Here is an 18794-nt window from a genome sequence, read left to right as displayed (position 1 = left end):
TCCAATAAAAATAAATATATATATTTTTAAAAGAAGATCTCAGATTGTTTGACATCCTCTGTTGAGAAGAAGGGTTCATCTCCATTCTCCATGCCTGTAGGTTTTGTGAGTGCTTTGTTCAATGAAACAAAAAGGATTGATTCATGTCAGTTTCTAGACCAAGACTTTACTATGTTGGCAGATCTTTTGCTTGCTTTCAGAATCCCTGATCTTGGAGCCCACTCCCTGGGTGCTTGAGCTACGGTGCTGGAGAGGCCCTTTGGTTGACACTTTCAACCTAAGAGCAACAAGGCAAGCAGATGAGCTGAGCTGTCTGGGATTCCTGCCCAACCCATTTGCCAGCTGAGCACATCAACATCATAGGAAACCAGAGAGCAGCCCAGCTGAACCCTGCTCAGAATTCCTTTTTTTTTTTCTTAAAAAAAAAAAAAAGACTTATTATTATTGGAAAGCTGGATATACAGAGAGAAGGAGAGACAGAGAGGAAGATCTTCCATCCGATGTTTCACTCCCCAAGTGAGCTGCAACGGGCCAGTGAGCTCCGATCCAGGTCTCCCACGTGGGTGCAGGGTCCCAAAGCTTTGGGCCGTCCTTGACTGCTTTCCCAGGCCACAAGCAGGGAGCTAGATGGGAAGTGGAGCTGCCGGGATTAGAACCGGCGACCATATGGGATTCCGGGGCGCGTTCAAGGCGAGGACTTTAGCTGCTAGGCCATGCCGCCAGGCCCTAGAATTCTGATCCATGGAATTGTGAGCCATGATACAATAGTGGTGGTTTTATTATACCATGGAGTCTAGGTGACAGGTAAGAGCCGTGACAGGTAAATGAAGCTGTAGGATTTGATTCACAGGGATAAAGGCTTAAAGGCTTGGGAGAGAGTGGAAATGCTTGCTGCTGGCAAAGCCATGAAAAAGAGTCTCTCAAATACTCAGTTTTGGGGTAAATTGGGAAAAATATAGGGAATAAAAGGAAAAATTACTGGTGTGCATTTTAAAGGTCAAACAGACAGTCAGAAGTTCATGTGAATGTTACATATCCCAGGGTTAATGGAGTGACACTAAAGAGCGTATATTTTAACTTACTATGGAATGTAAAGTACATACAAAGAGAATGGTATAATGATGCCCTGTTGTCCTGACCTCTTTGCTATAACAAGTGTTATAAATTGGGTGCCTTATAAACAACAGAAGTTGGTTTCTCACAGTCTGGAGCCAGTGTCCAAGTTCAAGATACCAGTAGATTCACAATCTAGTCAGAGCCTGCTTCTTTGCTCTTCTGGCTGTGTCCCACATGGTGAAAGGGGCTGAGGAGATTGTAGGGTCTCTTTTATAGGGGAACTAAGCCCATTCATGAAGGTCTGATCCCAAGAGCCCTCACTCCAATATCATCACTTTGTGAGTAGATGCCAACATGGGAATTTTTAGGGGACGCAAATATTCAAATTACAGCATCTGTACATATTATATGTGGGGTCTAGGATACTATAGCTGCTTTCCTGGCCAAACAGCTATCAATATCTGCCATTGAGAAATGCAGATTCCTGGGCAACACCCAAAACCAATGAGATCCGAATTGTTGGGCTGTAACCTGGGAAGCTATACCCATAAGCCTGCCTGTACCTTAGAATTTGGTGACTAAGTTTGGGAATCGCTGGAATGAAGAGTCAAAGTAGCTGTAGGAGAGAAAGAGAGAGATAAATTTAAGGGACTGTGAAGAGACAGACTTTACGCCATCTTCATGTGTAGTTAACATTGTGTAAGTGCTATAGGCTCAATGCTTGTGACTTCCAGATTCATATTAAATCTTGATAGTGATGGTGTTAGGAGGTGAAGTCTTTGCAGATGATGATGTAATAAGCGTGGAGCACTAATGGGATTATTGCATTTGTAAAATGGATCGCAGAGGAGAACACTTACACTCCGAGAGGATATGGAAGGTGTGCACCATCTAAGAATCAGGAAGTGGTCTCTCGCAAGATACCAAACCTGTTGGTGCCTTTGTCTTGGACTTCCCAGCCTCCGGAACTGTGGGAATGGATTTCCCAGAGTTTGCAAGGTGCCCAGTTTATGATATTTTAGAGTGCTGCCCAGGCAAGGAAGTCCAGAGAACATCCGGAGACACCTGACCATCCGGACACCGACTCCAAAGTGAATCGGATCAGACTGGACGACACTCACCCAGGCCTAGATCTTGTCCTTTGAACACTTCTACTGAAGGAAAATAAAATGAATTACCCAGAGGATATTTGGAAAAGTGGAAGGCCTCACACTAAACTATGACACTGCATCAAAAGCCAGGGACTCTCAGGGCTGATGCTGTTGTTTTTCGGTTGTTTGATTTCTTTGTTTTTCTGTATTATATTCCAATCAAAATTTTGTGTTCGGAGGGTATCGCGATCATTAGCATCAATAGAGATCTCAGGAATTACCCAGGATATGTAATGTTCCACTGATGCAAGAACTGTGAAGTCTCCCAGAAACCATTCTTGTTTTACCACTAGACATTCAAGTTTCCCATGGTTGCTGAGTGGCTCCTTGACACCAGATGCTAGTGACGCGCCTCTTCTTGATTAGAGAGGGTAAACAGCTTCAGAAAGAACACTTGCTCCTAATGATCTTCTGGCAATGTCTTCGCATCATTTCCTCCACCGCCACCCGCGACACGGGCTTGAGTAGGCAGGAATGGCGACAGGTAAATGAGCTTCTGTCCCCTCCTCAGGGAGAGAAACGGGTCCTTATTCTCAGGAAATGTTCTTCTCATTGCTTGGCTGATCATCAGTTTAAAAATCAACTTCTGTAAGAGCCTTGATTTGTCCTATCAATACGATACGTGAAATAATCACCATGTTATTTTTTCAATAAAGGCCCAGAAAGAAAAACCATAATTTGATATTTGGAAGGCTTTCCTCCTTGCAAAATCTCTGAATCAGTAAAAATAAAATCTCCAGCTTGCATTTTCAGCTGTAAATGAGAATAACGCTGTGAAAGGGTGTAAAATGTGAACGGGCTGCCAAAAGACAGAACTGCGGGTAGCTCCTTTTCTGGCTTGCCGGGGAACTCAGCTGTGATCAGAGCCTGGGTTGAGAGGGGGACAAGTAAGCATTTCCTCAGAAGTGAATACTAGCAGAGGTTGGGGTGAGCAGGAGGATCCCCACAAGCAGGAGAGCAAAGTTAGTATGCTTAAGCCACGTGCTATGCCAGTCTAAATAGGAGGTTGGCTTCGTTTGCTTTGGGTTTCTCCCTCACACATGTGTTGTCCTTGGGCAAAAGGCAATACACACCTTTAATGTCACCTGCCTCCACCCCTCTCCTCCGGCTCCTCAGGAGCTCCTGTGCGATTTCCTACTGTAAGCTAATGCACACACACTTTGATCTCTTTGATTGCACCCTGGGCAGCCCAAGAGGTTGTTATTCAACACTCAGGCTCACTTAAACATGTTTTCTTTAGTTGCCATCACCTGTTTACAGGACAATGTGCTATGCCTTCTTCCAAAGGGGGGGCTCTTACACACTTTTGGTGGAAATGTGAGTCAGTGCAGCCACTATGGCCACTTTTGGCCACATAGTGGCCAAAGTCCTTGCCTTGCATACACTGGGATCCCATATGGGCGCCGGTTCTAATCCTGGCAGCTCCACTTCCAACCAGCTCCCTGCTTGTGACCTGGGAAAGCAGTCGAGGACGGCCCAATGCCTAGGGACCCTGCACCCGCGAAGGAGGCCCAGCCAGGGAGGCTTCTGGCTTTGGATCGGCACAGCTCTGGCTGTTGCAGTCACTTGGGGAGTGAATCAGTGGACAGAAGATCTTCCTCTCTGTGTCTCCTCTCTCTGTATATATATGTGATTTTCCAATAAAAATAAAATAAATCTTTAAAAAACCTGTCATTTAATCCAGTAACTCCATTATATGGTGTTTACCCAAAAGACACAAAATCATGGTGTCAAAGAGATACCACTGTGCTTGCTTTTCTGCTGTTCGTAACAGCCAGGATAAGGAATACACCACTGTGTCCATCATTAGGTGAATGAAAAAGCAAATGTGGCATATACACACATTGGAATACTCTGCAGCCATAAAAAGGGACAGAATCCTGCCATGTGCTATGAAATGCATGGAACCGTACGACATCATCTTGGATGAAGCAAATCAGATACAGGAAACTTAATTCCATATGTTGTTCCTCATGAGTGGGAGCTTTAAAAAGTCCCAGTCTGAATGCAAAGTGTTGATCTCTGGAAGGAAGGTGGAGTGGGAGGAATTGGGAAGTTTGGAATCAAAAAATTAGGGGAAGCTGCATGTAGCTCACCCATTGTGACAAACGTCTGATTCAGTGACATCAAAAGGGAGGGTGGGTATGGTTCACAAATGTGGCACACGAGTTAATAAGGGGAGCCGAATTTGGAGTACTCTTTGTAGCACACAAATTTTTGGAAGTTGAGAGCTGTTCTGCAATAACAAGGCACTGTTTCTGTCTGCTTCTCCAACTGCCTTTCTTGTATTTTCTGAAGACTGTTGACATGGTAGGGAGGTAGCACTGAGCATCCGAAGGTGCGGACAGGGAGACACAAGATGAAGTTAAGAGGCAGTGTGCAGATCTCAGTGGGTGGGAGCCCTAGCTTTGGCTCACTGCGTCTGCTGTTCAGCAGACTTGACACGGGGAGAGCAGTTTCTTGTGCCCGCCTTCAGAGTCCAGGACTGCGGAGGGGGCGGCAGGAGTCAGCGATTTTGCTGATGGCAGTGGGGCAGTCCACTTCGGGGGTTCTGAAAAGCTATTTTTCCTGACTCTTTGCCCAGACTGTGGAGCCTTCCAAAGGCTCACACAACGCTGTTCTGCCAAAGGCATCTTCAAGAGCAGCTCAGGAATCAAGGAAATTCCAAAGACTGCTTTATGAGCCAAGGCTGGCCAGGAGGGAGCAAGATGGGGAAGGTCTTGTGTTGGTGCCAGGAAGACCGGCAGAGCAGTCAGCGCGCTGGGGCGGGCAGGGAAACATGGGGACCAGGGATGGAGCCTGGGCCCTTTGCTGCTTCCAGGATGCCTTTAGCATTTTCTGGGTCCCTGCACCCCAGCTGTGCTCACAGCTACAAGTCCCAGGAGCTCCTGGAGCTCATTGTAGGGAACATCCTTGGCTTTGGAGCACAGGGCTGCGGCGCAGAAGAGCAGCCGGCCTCAAGGGCGCTGACTGGGCATGTGGCACAGTCCCTTGGCCCTAGGCCTGTTGGCATCACGCCCTCCCGCCCGCCTGAGGCCCCGCCCTGCAGGAACGCAGAGAGAGCCCGCAGCAGCTCCTGTGCCCAGCTTCCAGCCAGCTCGCTTTGAGGCTCTGCGTGTGGTGCTAAGCCCTTTGCCCTAACATTGTCGCCGCCATGGCAGCCTCCTCTTCCCGGCCTGCCGTCTTGGCCCTCACCGGGCTGGCGCTGATCCTGCTGCTGTGCGTGGGACCAGGTGAGTGAGGGGGGAGGACTTGCCCAACGGAGAGCATCGCCTGACCTGAGGTTATGGTGGCCTGGGCTGGCGATGCCGCCTGTCCAGGGAGGGAGATGGGTGATGGGGATGGAGGTTTAGGGGACCCACCCTTATCCTTGACAGGGTCAGTGGGATGCTGGAACACCAGATTCAGGGGTTTGCATTTGAGGGGTGTTAAAATGGTGCCCTAGGATGGGCTGAGAGAGCACCAGGTTCTCGGATCTGCAAGTTAACCCTTGGGGGCGGGGAAGGTCTGAAGGGTGCGAGCCGAATGTTTCTGGGGTTAATTCAAGGCAAAGGGACTGCCAGCTATTTAGGCAGGAGGCGCCCTCCAGACCCAGGGAGGCAAATAGCCCCCACAAGCGACGGAGTTGGGGTTTCCCTTTTTGCCAACTTCTCTGCCAGATCCGGCTCCGGTCTGCAAACCTGGGCACGATCCTGGGGGTGGCTTTTAAAGGAGCAATGCTCCTTCCTGGAGCGCTCAGTGAAGTTGGCTGGACGTGCAGACATTCGCTATTCTCTCCGAGAAGTACACCCAGAGGCATGCCTGCAATGAAGAAAGTGGGTGAGTGTGCAGACAGCAGAACCCGGGGTCCACAGACCTTACCTCAAAAACACAGTTTGAAAACTTATGTTTTGTTCTGGTGCCACCTTGGACTTGTGTGGGGCAATACCAGGCCGAGAGTTGTTCCTGGTCCAAGAGGGGGATGTAGGCATACTTCCGAAGGCAGGGACTGTGAGCCTCCCCCATCCTCCCACATTAACTGCCAAGGAAACTGGAGTTGGAAGGTTGGCAGTGCTTGGCCCAAGATCCTGGAGTGATGTTTGTGCCATGCCATATAGCTGGGCACTTTTATTTTCAGGGTTTATGTTTTATGATGTTTACATAGTTGAGGAGGGACACCCATGTGGACCACTGATTAGGGTGGGAAGGGTCCAGGAATGGCAAGTGGATGAGACAACTGTTTCCAATTTTTTTTTTCTCTTCCTGTATCTAGAGGAAGGAGGGAGAGAAGGGGAGAGGGCTGCTCCCAGCAGCCCAACCACCACATCAGCACTGGGGGATGGGGACAGCCACTCAGTGTCATTCTAGGGTCCCCACTGTAACATGGCTGAGGCTACATTGCCTGAGGCAGTGCCCAAGTAGCTTCCACAGTTCTGAAGTATTGTTAATTTCATTGTTCCAAGGATGAAGAAATCCTCCCAAAGTCCATTGACTGACATAGTCCACCTTAGAATTTCCACTTGCCCAGACACTGGCTGCCAAAGCTTGGCTGTCCAATTTGTTCCACCACCCATGGTACTAGATGTTTTCTATAGGCCCTAATGACTTGTCATGTCCCCATGTGTATCTGGGCAGGCCGTCCACTGTACTTCAGTTCTATACTTCAGGCCCAGTTCTGATACATGCACTTCATTGTCAGACCACAGATCCTATGATTTTCCCTGTGGTTGGAGTTTTGAGACCAGCAGTCCAGTTGGTGGGAGGTGGGGCAAAGAAACCTCATCAGAGGTGACCCCAGTTCTGATTCAGGTGTGTGCCAGCCATTGTGTGGTCTGGCTTAGGCAGTCACCTGCTTCAGCCTACACTCATACAGTTGTCTTGCAGTTGCAAGGTTGGTTCTATCCCCAGTCCCATCTCATATTCCCAGAGATGGGCACTTAAACAGAAGTAGAAGACATGTATGGTGACCTGGCTTCTGCACTTTGCTTATTCAAAACAAGTATGGAAACCAAACTGTAGGTTGAGTGGGGGAGAGCATGTAGCGGGAGCCCAGGGGGATTGTTCAGGGGAGGAGGGTTTCTGTTTAAGATCAACCACAGTGAAGCAACTCAGTAATTTACATGGTATCCATTACCTATCTACCCACCCACTTTTGATCCTTCTTAAAAATATTTATTTGAAAGGCAGACAGAGTGATTGGTAAAGAGAGACCTCCTGTCTTCCAGTTCATTCCCCTCACATGCTTCTAACATTTAGGAATGGACCAGGCAGAAGCCAGGAGCCTGGAACTCCGTGTTGGCAGAAGGGGCCCACCCACCCCAGCCAGCACTGTTGACTTGCAGAGCATGCATGAGCAGGAAGCTTGACTCCAGAGCTCAGCTGGACTCAAACCTGGATATGCAATGTGGGATCCCTAGCAGTGTCATTAAGTGCTGCTCTAAAAACCTGCTCCTGATCCTTCTGCTCCAAGCAGCACACCGAGTGAGTTGAGTGAGCACTTCCAAGGCACATTCTTTAATTTAGTTTATAACAAGAGCCAATTAAAATGTTATCATCACTGATGTGACTGTAGAATCCCAAGTGTGCTTCTTTGTGATATCAGAAACATTTTAAAAAATATTTATTCATTTGAGAGAGATAGTTACACAAAGAGAGAGAGAGAGGGAGAGAGAAAGAGAGATCTTCCATCCATTGTTTCACTTCCTAAGTAGCCACAACAGCTAGATCTGGGCCAGGTTGAAACTGGGAACCAGCAACTCCATCTGGACACCCAGAAATAGGGAGAAGATGATTATCCTGACTTGATTCGTTTATCCATATTTAGCTTCTTTCAAAGAGGGCCTCTTTCAATTTTGAACTTGCCAAGCAAAAGGATGGGGTCAATTCAGGAGTGCTTATTATCATGGTCTAGCAGTAACAGCATTCATAATTCACGACTTGAGGCTTATCTATACTCTCTGGTTCCAGAGCTAAGAATTGGTGGGCCTCTCATCTCTAGAATATTTGGGGCTTCTTTGTAAATGCCTAAATCCCATGTCTATTTCCACATCAGATTGCCTCCTTTGTTAATAGTCAAGCACTTTTTGCAAAAAAGAATTTGCATGTGATTCAGCAATCCCATTACTGTGTGTGTATATATACATCTCAAAGACATGAAAATTGATCAAAAATATATCTGATTCACCAAACTTCCTGTAGCACTGCTCTCAATGGCCAAACTATGGAATCAACCAAAGTATGTACACCAGCATCAGGTGAACAACAAATAAAGTATGTTGTACATACAGGACTATATTATTCAGCATTAAAAAGAATGAAGTTCTATCGTTTGCAACAAAATGGACAGAACTGGAGGATATCACACTTAGTGAAAAAAGCCAGACAGAGAAAGACAACTTCTACATGTTCTTCATAAGTGAAAGCTAAAGAAAATGATCAATCTGAACACAGAATGGTGATTCTTACAGGCATAGACATGTGTGTTGGGCAGGGAGCAAAGAGGGAGTTATATAATATGGTAGAGCTCTAGAGCTCCAATATCCTCATGTGTATCATACAAACAAACAGAAGAAAGCCTCCAATCATAAGGTACTGTTAAACAAGGGCAAATGCTGTTGTATGTATTGCATATATATACAGAAATGTCACACAGTGGTCCCAGAGTATGCACACTTATTAAACTGTAAGAATTACAGAGAATAGTGAGTGTTGCCAAGGACACTGCAAACATGGAAGCCCTTATTTATTGGTCATAAAAGTGTAAAACTGAACTCTAGGAAGTTTTGAAATGTAGAACTTTGGAAAATAGCTTGCCAATTTCTTTAAGAATAAAAATAAATTCACCATGTGACCTAGCAAAAAAAATAGTCAAGCACTTTTACAGAAGGCAAATAGATGGGGAGGCAATACTTCATTCTGTATATGTCTCCCTGTGAGTTATTGGAAAGTAACGAATGTTACCATAATGATGAATACTAATACCAGTGCCCTGGACACACTCTTCTGAGCACTACTCTCTTCCATTTATTTGTTTTTGTTTTTGCTTGTATCACCTTCAAGTTGGATGAAACTGAACCAAACAGTGGTGTGGTGGTCTGATCAGAGCAGCAATGGAGCTGACTTGTCAGTTAGTCTTTCCTTGGTACCCATAGGGTTTTGGTGCCAGGAACCCCATGGGGTCTGCAAGTGCTCAAGTCCCTTCCACAAAATGTGGTAGCATTTGCTTCTATCTATGCAATCCTAATACTATCCATGCATCAAATAAGCTTTAGATTACTTATAACTCCTTATACAATGTAAATGTGAAATCATGGTTACAACTGTGTGAACTAAGGAATTCTGTGCTTGTTCAATGCAGGTGCAGTCATGGTAGCCCTAACTGCATGGTACATGAAGGAGGCAGGCAGTGAATCATGCAGCCAGAGACCGCAGGTGCTTTTTGAACAGCCACGTCACGGTGGACCGATCTGAGCACAGATAATGAAAGCCACTACATCTCTGCCACAGGCTGCTGCACACTGCCGTAATATCTCTGCCTGCCATCCAGCAGAGGCCAAAAAGTGAACAACTACCTCTGCGCCTGACCCTCAGCGTGGTCCCTAGAGAGTCTGCCCAAGTCATTTCCATGCCATTAAACTTTTAAAAGTAGGGTGACCACGTAATTTATCTTGCAAGTTAGAACGCTTCTGAGAGAAAAATGAGGCATTATCCTTGAAGGATAAGCAGTATGGGTATAATATAGGGCAATCCTTGGGGAGCCAGAAGGGTGGCTACAGTCCCCATGAATCATGAGGCAGGCCTCTGAGTGGAAAATGGGCATGGTGGGTTCTAGAAGGCTTTATATTACAGCCTGGTGCTAGAATGAGCAAGCTCTTTGGATGGCACAGTCCCTCTAACGGTGCTTGGGCAGAACTGGCAATCATGTGCCTGGCAGGCAGTAAGTAGATGACCAGGGCCTGAGTGGGTGACTTGGGCTCAGAGACATTCAAACTCAGGTTGTGTAAGCACAGCAAAGCTCACCTGCAGGTGTAGTGCGGCTATGGGCAGCCAGTTTGTGACTCAGCATCCAACCATACCCACTTACCCAGCTACATTGTCAGCTCTTTCAGTAGGGGTTGATTTGGGGAGGGGTGGAGGAAATTTCCAAGGTTGTCAACTCTCATCTTTCCTGGGTCAGAACACTTTCAAGAGCATGGCAAAAGCTCTGATTTTATACCCAGGATATTGCACCATTGTAGATACAAATGCAGCGTTCATTACCTTCCCACCCTCACTGCAGCCCAGCTATGGGCCAAGAGGCTGACATCTCCGGCAAGAAGGAGAACACCGCCATCTTAGTGCTTCTGAGTTCCTTACTCCCGCAGGTGCTCTTGGCTGGGAATGCCAACAGTGTTTTCCCAGGAGCTTTGGGCTCACCTGTCCTGAGACAGCCTCATTTCTGCGTGCGATTATTAAGGATCAGAGTCCTCAATAATTCCTCAAATCAGCTTACCCATGATGTGGGGTGGTGTTCTTCCATACCAGATATGTCCTTTCTGTGAAGATGATTGGCTGGGAGGGGTGGGGGAGAGGTAAAGGAATGAGAGGGGGAACCCCTATACCTACAAAGCACTATCATGGAAAATGATAACAATAAAATTTGAAAACTGACTAAAAAGAACAGCAAAGGATGTGAATAACACTTAGTTTGTAGGATGAGGGTAACTGTAAAACTTGGTTATGTTTTTAAGAGTGGTGTTTCCTTGACTCATTTCTGCCTGCCTCTGCTTCACAGGGATGCTCTGTCTGAGTTATGTTTTCTTCTTATAAGAACATTAGCCACTGCATGTGGGGCCCACGCCCAACCCAGCATGTTATCATCCTCAGAACCTTAACAGAGTTTATCCTCAAAGACTGCAAATAAAACTCACATTTGGAGGTTCTGGGTAGATGAGGATTTAAGGGACATTCAACCAATGGCACCTAGGAAGTGAGAATCTTAAGGGGGCACACTTAGCAGACGGTTAACCCTCATGGTGAGATTCAAGGGCTGAAGGAACAATGTCCCCTTGGTCCGCCACGCCATTGTCAATAAGTGGCAACCTGAAATGTCTTTCCTGTAGGCTGACGAATGCAATCAACATTACATATGGTAACTGTTGGGAGCACTGCACGAATGCCCTGCCCTAAGACGGTGGCTGGCTCAAGGTCAGGAGGCAAGAGGAAGACAGGAGGTCACAGGTGAGGCAGATCTGCCTCCTTTCCAGGGCCTGGCCAGTCAGGTAGCACCCAGTGGACCTACAGGAATGGAAGTGATGGGAGTGAGAGCTGAGGCTGCCATGGCAATGAATGTGGCTGTTATCATCTCTAAGGCTAGCCTGTCTTTGCAATTTTTTGGAGCATGGAGAGTATAACTGTTTTAGCTGCTTCTGTGATTTTTGACTGAAGGAATTGGGAATGCTTTCATTAGAGAAGGATGCTTTCGATTGTTGTCTCATTGTTTATGGAATTGTGGAGTCTGTAGTTGTGGGGGGATTCTGTATTTGGGATTTCTGTTTTGGAGGATTTTTCCCCCGTGGCCTGTTTTCCTGTTAGATGATGGGTGGTTTGTATAAGTGAAAAATGTGATGAGAATGTGCTACTAGTTGGCAGATGATCGCATGTGCCTTGACCTTGGAGTCCTGGCTGTTGCTCCATAACTACTGTTAAAGAGTGAATAATGGCTTACTCAGAATTATCTTTTGAGACGCCTGCTTAGCCTTGAAGTGCAGACGGAGTGACCAAATGACTGTACATGCCCCCTGAGTCATGAAGAAAAAACAAAATAATTAGTTACTTGTGCAGAGGCTTGTGAGGTGTCTGAGTAAATAAAAAGGACAGCCTTTTCTTGGGCTGTGTGCAGGATCGCGCAGGATCGTGTAAGATCATGTAAGAACGGGTGAGACCATGTAAGAACGTGTGAGAACGGGTAAGACCAGGTGAGAACATGCAAGAATGTACCAAGTGTCAGTGTCTGTGTCTTTCTTTATCGCCGACTCCACACACCCTTCCCGAGCTCCGAACTCTCGGCTGGAGCTGGACTCCGGCAGGTAACCATACCAAAGAAAAGTAGGGGCAAACAGTTCTTTTTTTTTTTTTTCTAACTCTAATTTTGGCATCTAATAAATTGAAGAATAGCATGCAAATTTGAACCTGATTTCTATTTTCATTCCTTTAGGTGGCATAAGAGGAAATAAGCTCAAGTTGATGCTTCAAAAACGAGAAGGTAAACTCCTCACCCCAAACACATAAAGGATGCATTCTTACCTGGGAGAACTCACCCCAAATGGATAAGGGATGCATCCTTACCTGGGTGGATAAGGGAGGGCAGTACCTTAGATTTGAAAACACCAACCATGTTCACTCTCCCAGGTTAGCAGATCTGAAGGGCCTGTTCTGTGGGATTGTGATGTGGAATTTTATTAGACAAATATTAGGGCGGCAACCACTTGAAAGGGTTTCTCTGAAAACTGTCGAGGCAGACTTAAAAATGAAACAGCACAATGATGAACACTGTTAATTTTAATTGAACACTGTTTATTTTAGAACCATGAAGCATTTAAGAGATCGGCCATACATTTAGGGCATATCTTCCTGTGCACAACAGACCCCAACAGAAGGGCATGAACCTGGTCTGGCTGTGGGTAGTGCTATATGACCCCGTCAGCTGTTGGGGAGAAGGGTGTTTATGCAGGGAATCCCTCTGTTGTGGAAAATGCTCCTATGATAATTGTGGTAGGCAACAGTGAGGTATCATTCATGTAGAAGAGTCTGGAAGTCTCCGAATTTGGGGTCACTGGTTAGATCGGTTAGTCCCATGGTGTGGGCTGGTGAATGTGGTCTCTCCTGCCCAACACGCATCTTCACCCGTGACATTCCTTAGAAAGTGAAGTGTGGCTGTGTTTCCGATGTGGCCATTTAATCATTTACTTTCCCCCTCTCTTAGTTTATGGGAGATTTAACCTTTGCACTCTGAAGTGGGGCACCTGAGTGCTTGTTCCCATATTTATGCCCTTCAGGAATGCCCAAGCAAGGGCAGTCCTTTTTAAGTTCTGGGAGCCCCCTAGGGGACACCAAGCATCCTTTCCAGCACTTCCCTGGGGCCCTGGATCCTCCTCCACCTCGGTGGTTGCTCTGAGTGTTCCCCTCTATGTGACAGGTGGCTATGAAACATCACCTTATGGAAGCCTAGGGTTGAGTAACTCCCACAGGGCCATCTTGTCTTGGGTGAGCAAACTATTATGGTTAGGCATGCATGCCATTGCCTTTAACTCAGTTTAATTCAAGAAACATACATTGAATACCTACTGCAAAAATACAATGCCACAGATCCCCCAAGGGTTTGTTGAAAATAACACTGCCAACAGCCATGCTGCTGTTTACCTGTACAAGCAGGAATGCATTGGGCACTTCGCCTCCTGCAGCCCTTGCATTCCTTGCAACAACACTAAAGTAGGGACTGTTGGTCTGGTTTAGTAGATGAAGTGACAGAGGTTCAAAACTGCAGCTGGGCAAAGTCCAAGGGCATGGCTGCCTCTCTGAAGCACTTGGTCTCAACAATCGGGCTGTGGTGGAGAAGGGGTTAGAGCAACAGGGTTACCACAAGGGTCAATGTCCCTGATTCAAGACTCAATCCAGCAGTCAGTGATGGAGACACAGTCCAGAGGCGTGCTGAGTGTCCCCCCAGCCTGGTGTGAGAACCAGGCTACGTTGGTGCCCAGTTCTTCACTCTCACACACCTTCCTAAGCAAGCATGACCCTCACTGGGTGCGACAGACTTCTGTGTGTGACACTAGGCACTCGGTTCTGGTCCTGACTGCAGAGCCTGGGGGTAGGCCACCAGCTTTTGGTGAGTGCATCACAGCGGATGATCTGTATCTCCTCTCTACCCTGAGGAAACTAGACATTGAACTTGAACCTAGCCTGTGTCCCTCTATATGCCTGCAGCTAAGGAGGAGGCCTGAAAATGACCTGCAGTTGTGTTGATCACAAGCTTGTCATAGGCCACGTAGAGAGCTGGAAGCAACGTGCGTGTGGCAGGCAAGGGTGTGGTACAGGAGTCTAATAGTGACCCCCTTTAACCTGCCTGGAAATCATGCTTTGTACATTTCAGCACTTGCTCCAGCAAAGACTGAAGTGGCTGTTGATGAGAACAAGGCCAACGAATTTCTCAGCAACCTAAAGCGCCAGAAGCGGCAGCTCTGGGACCGGACCCGGCCGGACGTGCAGCAGTGGTACCAGCAGTTCCTCTACATGGGCTACGATGAAGCGGTGCGTATGCTTGGCTGCCCACCCCGCAGGCTGGTAGGCACAGATGCCTGGCTTGGGCGTGTAAGGACCAGGAAGCGGGGCTTTGCAGTTCACTTACTACATGCCAGTGCTCCCCAGAGCTGGATTCCATGACCAGTTATAAGGCAGAATTAGGGAGAGAGAAGGAATCTTCCAACCATTGGATCGCTTCTCAAACAGCCTCATTGGCTGCATCTGGGGCCTGTAAGAATACAGGAACCCAGAACTCCATCCCAGATGCTCGCATGGGCAGCAGCGGCTTGAGCACTTGGCCATCTTACACTGTTTCATCAGCAGGTGCATCAGCAGGGAGCTGGGTTAGAAATGGAACAGTCGGGTCTTGAACCAGCACTCATATGGGATGCCTGCATGACAGGGTTGGATTAACTCACTGTACACCCCAAAGCTGGCCCCTAGGAATCTTTATAACTTTTCTAGGCATTCTTAATATAACTCAAATGTCAGAAGCAATAAGCCTGCTACAACGATCTTTGAAGGGACTGGAAAGAGATGCAAAGTGTTTTCTCAAGAAAACTGGTCATTGCGCATGTTTCAAAAAATGTATTTGAAAAGCAGAGTGAAGATTGTTGGGAGGTGTGTGCTGATTACTCCTCAATTGCCCACAACGGCCTGGGCAGGCCGAAGCTGGGAGCCGGGAGCTTCTTCCAGGGACTCACACGGTTGGGTCATCCTCTGCTTCTTCTTCCCCAGGTGTATGAGAAGGGAACTGAAGAGGAGTGGCCAGGACTCAAACCAGTGTCCACATGGAATACTGGCATTGCAGGCAGTGGCTAACCTGATACACCACAGTGCTGGCCCACTTTGCACGCGTTTTAGGAAGTTTGTCAGTGCATATATGGGGAAAACTGGCTTACGGTTCATTCCCTAGGCAACAATAATAGACAAAGGAAGCAAATTAAGGGAAAGGCATATCTGATGAGCCTGTTTTATACTCATAAGTTCCCAACTGGGATACAGGTGCAGCGAGACAGTAGCAACCCTGAAGTGCACAGTCGATACGGGAGAGCGAGGGGAAGAATACTTGGTCAGCTCACCCCAGGTAGGCAGCAGGCAGCAGGTGGGCTTTCATGCACAGTATCTCCCAGTGGGCACCTGGAAGCATTTTTCCAGCCAGACACATGATTCACATAGAAGGTATATATAAAGCACTGTGATGAGTAAAAAACAAAAACAAAAACAAAAAACAGTGAAACTCTTTCAACACATTTTTATTGGCTGCATAAAATGAAATCATCAAAACAAAGTTTAATTTTTGATCAAGTTTTCCATGAAGTTTTTCTGGTCCGTTATGATTATCTGCTGTGCAAATAGCTAAACAGTTGTGACCAAAGTCTGGGTCAGGCATGAGTATAAGTACTTCTGTGAATGAACTTACTTGCCATCAGTAACAAAACAAACGGCAGGCTTTGCGTCTCATTCCTTGGCTTGTTTCTCACTTAAGTCTATAGTGGCCCAGTGGGATTTCTGTGGTAAAGACACAATCACGCCTGAGAGTCCTTAAGGACTGTAAGTGCATGGTCCTCAAGGAATCTCATGCAACAGCACCAAGTTTCAAGAATTTTCGGCAGCATCTGGTGTTGTGAATTAAGAATAAAAATCTGTGGGAGAAGAATCTCCAAAAGTTCATGGAAAACAGAATTAAAAAGCATGCAAGTTTTCCATGAGTGTATTTGTTTGATGTTTAAAGTTGAGAAACAAACAAACATAGAAAGGGAGGCAGGGGGAATCCCATCTACTGGTTTGTTTCCCAAATGTCCAACCACACATCAACAGGGACTGAAGGTAGGAGCCAGGAATGAGATTCAGGCCTCCCACCTGTGGCAAGAATGCAAATACTTGAGCCATCTTTGCCGCCACTCAGAGTTTGTGCTATGTGAAGCTAGAACCAGGAGCGAGAGCCAATGTTGCATGCAGATGCCCTGACACGGGAGGCAGACACTTCACCATCAGGCTGAACGGCCGCTCTTCTAGGAGTTTTCAGAAGTACCCTCACTTGTTTAGTTATACACCAGACAAGTATGCTACATCATCTTTTAGTAATTTGCATCTCTTTGGTGACCATCAGCAAAATAGGTAATTAAGAGTTTAATGTGGGGAAATGGCTGAAATAATATCCATGATAAAGCCTCATATAAGATTAAGTATGAACACAAAGAAAGAAACAGACCCCAATGTGACTACGTGTGGTGTTGGACAAAAGGAATCATGCGATCCTCTTTTTCTTTGACCTGCTTTCATACACAGACTTTAAAACATGTAAGTCTGTATCATTTCTGTATCTACACAGAAATGAGTTTATTGAAAATACATGTTTTAAGCCAAAATCTCAAGCAAGCTGCATCTCAGGAAATGAAAAATACACGAAGCAAAATGGTAAGCGAATGTGAGAAGCACGAATCGCTCTCTCCTCACGGTATGAGCCCTCTGCTCACCCAGAAAGGGGTGACTGTCGGCCACAATGACATTGATAATGGGCAAGCTGGGGTGTCCTGCCCTGGAATTCTCAGCTCAGATGTTCCTGGACTTATCATGGAGCTATAGCTCTGTAAACTCATTTGAAGTTGGAGATCTCATCAGTAGAAAACACAGTTAGTGGCTGAGCTGCATAGCATACTGGGGAGTGTGGGTGGTTTCCTTCACCCCATGGGGTTGACCCAAAGCTCTGACTACTGCTGCCCAGCCACCGCCAGGTGAGCACACCACAGATGACTGGACCACACAGCACTAGCCTAGGCAAGACCCACTCTGAACATGCCAAGTACCCTTGTTGCTGAAAATGTGGGGGCACCACAATGCTGAAGCACTGAAAGCCAAGGACTGCATTCATGCATATTCAGTGACAACCTTTAAAATAAGCTTAGGTTCCTAAAGCCCCAGACCCTAGGTGAGTACGTGCAGGAGGCCTGGAATGGTGCCTGGGATTCTGCATTTCTCCCCAGTCACAGCGATTTAGATACATGTTGAGACAAACTGACGCTCTAGCCCAAACTCCTTGGCCTACTCCAACGTCTTAGTCCTGGTTGGCTCTTTCTCACTTAGACTCTCACTGGTCCCCAAGCATGGACATGTGTGAGTGCCAAGCTGAGTTCATCTTGTACTTTCACCACCCCAGAATGGTTAGTCTCCCCTTTAAAGAACAGATTACTGGCACAGGCCATTTGCCCCCACCAAGAACCTGAGCATCGTTTTGCCCCCTCTGATTCATTTTCTGTCTTTCCCCATTTCTTTGAACATTAGGGGTGGCAGCTGCCCTTTCTGTATCTGCCTCCCACATACATCACAGGCTTCTTGAAGGCAGGCACCTTGATTCATTCTGAGTAGCCCACCAGGGCTTAGTACAAGTTCTGACACTCAGAGCCCCTTTCAGAGTGTCAGTGCGATGCACACTACCAACAACCTGGGCATGAGAGTTGCCATCAGACACATCTACAATGCCCTCTCCCAGAGCCATGTGACACCAGGGCTGCATTTGATTTAAATCTGCTGTAAACACAATGGGTTAAGCCCAGCAGCAGGATGGGAAGCGGAGCCAGTGTCTGCCAAGAGGAGAGCTGTCCCTGAGGATCTAGCCAACCTGTACCTGCAGATGCCCGCTCTATTTAGCAAAAGAGAGAAGAGTGCTTAGTCTGGACATACTTGGAATCAGTGTGGCAGAAGTGGCCTAAGGCATGGCCTTGAACTCCCTTGGAGGGCAAGAGTTGTGATCAGTGTTCGCTGGCTGAGTGACTGTGTCGACTTCTGAGTCATTCCTAGCAAGAGCTGTTAGGCACCGAATGAGGAGCTCCTTAAAAGCCACAGGTAAGGTGTGCTTGGGGGCAGGGTGCGTTGTTCAATGTGTTTTGCGCCATTCCCTTCTTCAGAAATTTGAAGATGACATCACCTACTGGCTAAACCGTGATCGGAACGGACACGACTACTACGATTACTACCAAGGGCACTATGATGAAGACTCGGCCATCGGCCCCAGGAGCCCCCACAGCTTCAGGCACGGTGCCAGCGTCAACTACGATGACTACTAGCCTCCTTCACGACCAGTGGCCTAGAAGCAACAGTTCTTGTCTTCACAGCTCTCCCTATGCCTTGTCCCATTGGACTCCTGTTGGGCTTGATCTCAACAGATCTTTTCCACCTACTTTGACCATAACAAAAGAGTCAAATCAAAGAATCTAAGTGCCTTTTGATCGTTCATATATGTCCCTAACACAATGCACCTCGTTGAAAAAAAAAAAAAAACAGAAATAAAAGCATTTCCAAAAAGAAAAAAAATCTCAGAATTCATTT

The 18794-nt window shown here is 46.9% G+C and overlaps 1 protein-coding gene across 1 annotated transcript; it reads left to right on the top strand.

Moving 5' to 3' along the window:
• Positions 1–5347: 5347 nt before the first annotated feature.
• On the top strand, positions 5348–18532 carry ECRG4 (ECRG4 augurin precursor). The gene is made up of 4 exons (XM_004594201.3): positions 5348–5440; positions 12382–12429; positions 14317–14474; positions 18374–18532. The coding sequence occupies exons 1-4, from the start codon at positions 5362–5364 to the stop codon at positions 18530–18532; spliced, it is 444 nt and encodes a 147-aa protein (XP_004594258.2). The 5' UTR covers positions 5348–5361.
• The last annotated feature ends 262 nt before the right edge of the window (positions 18533–18794 follow it).

This window comes from Ochotona princeps, chromosome 8 (genome assembly GCF_030435755.1).
Source record: "Ochotona princeps isolate mOchPri1 chromosome 8, mOchPri1.hap1, whole genome shotgun sequence".
Classification (NCBI taxonomy): domain Eukaryota; kingdom Metazoa; phylum Chordata; class Mammalia; order Lagomorpha; family Ochotonidae; genus Ochotona; species Ochotona princeps.
The sequence above is the reverse complement of the archived record's forward strand: the minus strand, read 5'-3'. Positions and strand labels throughout refer to the sequence as shown.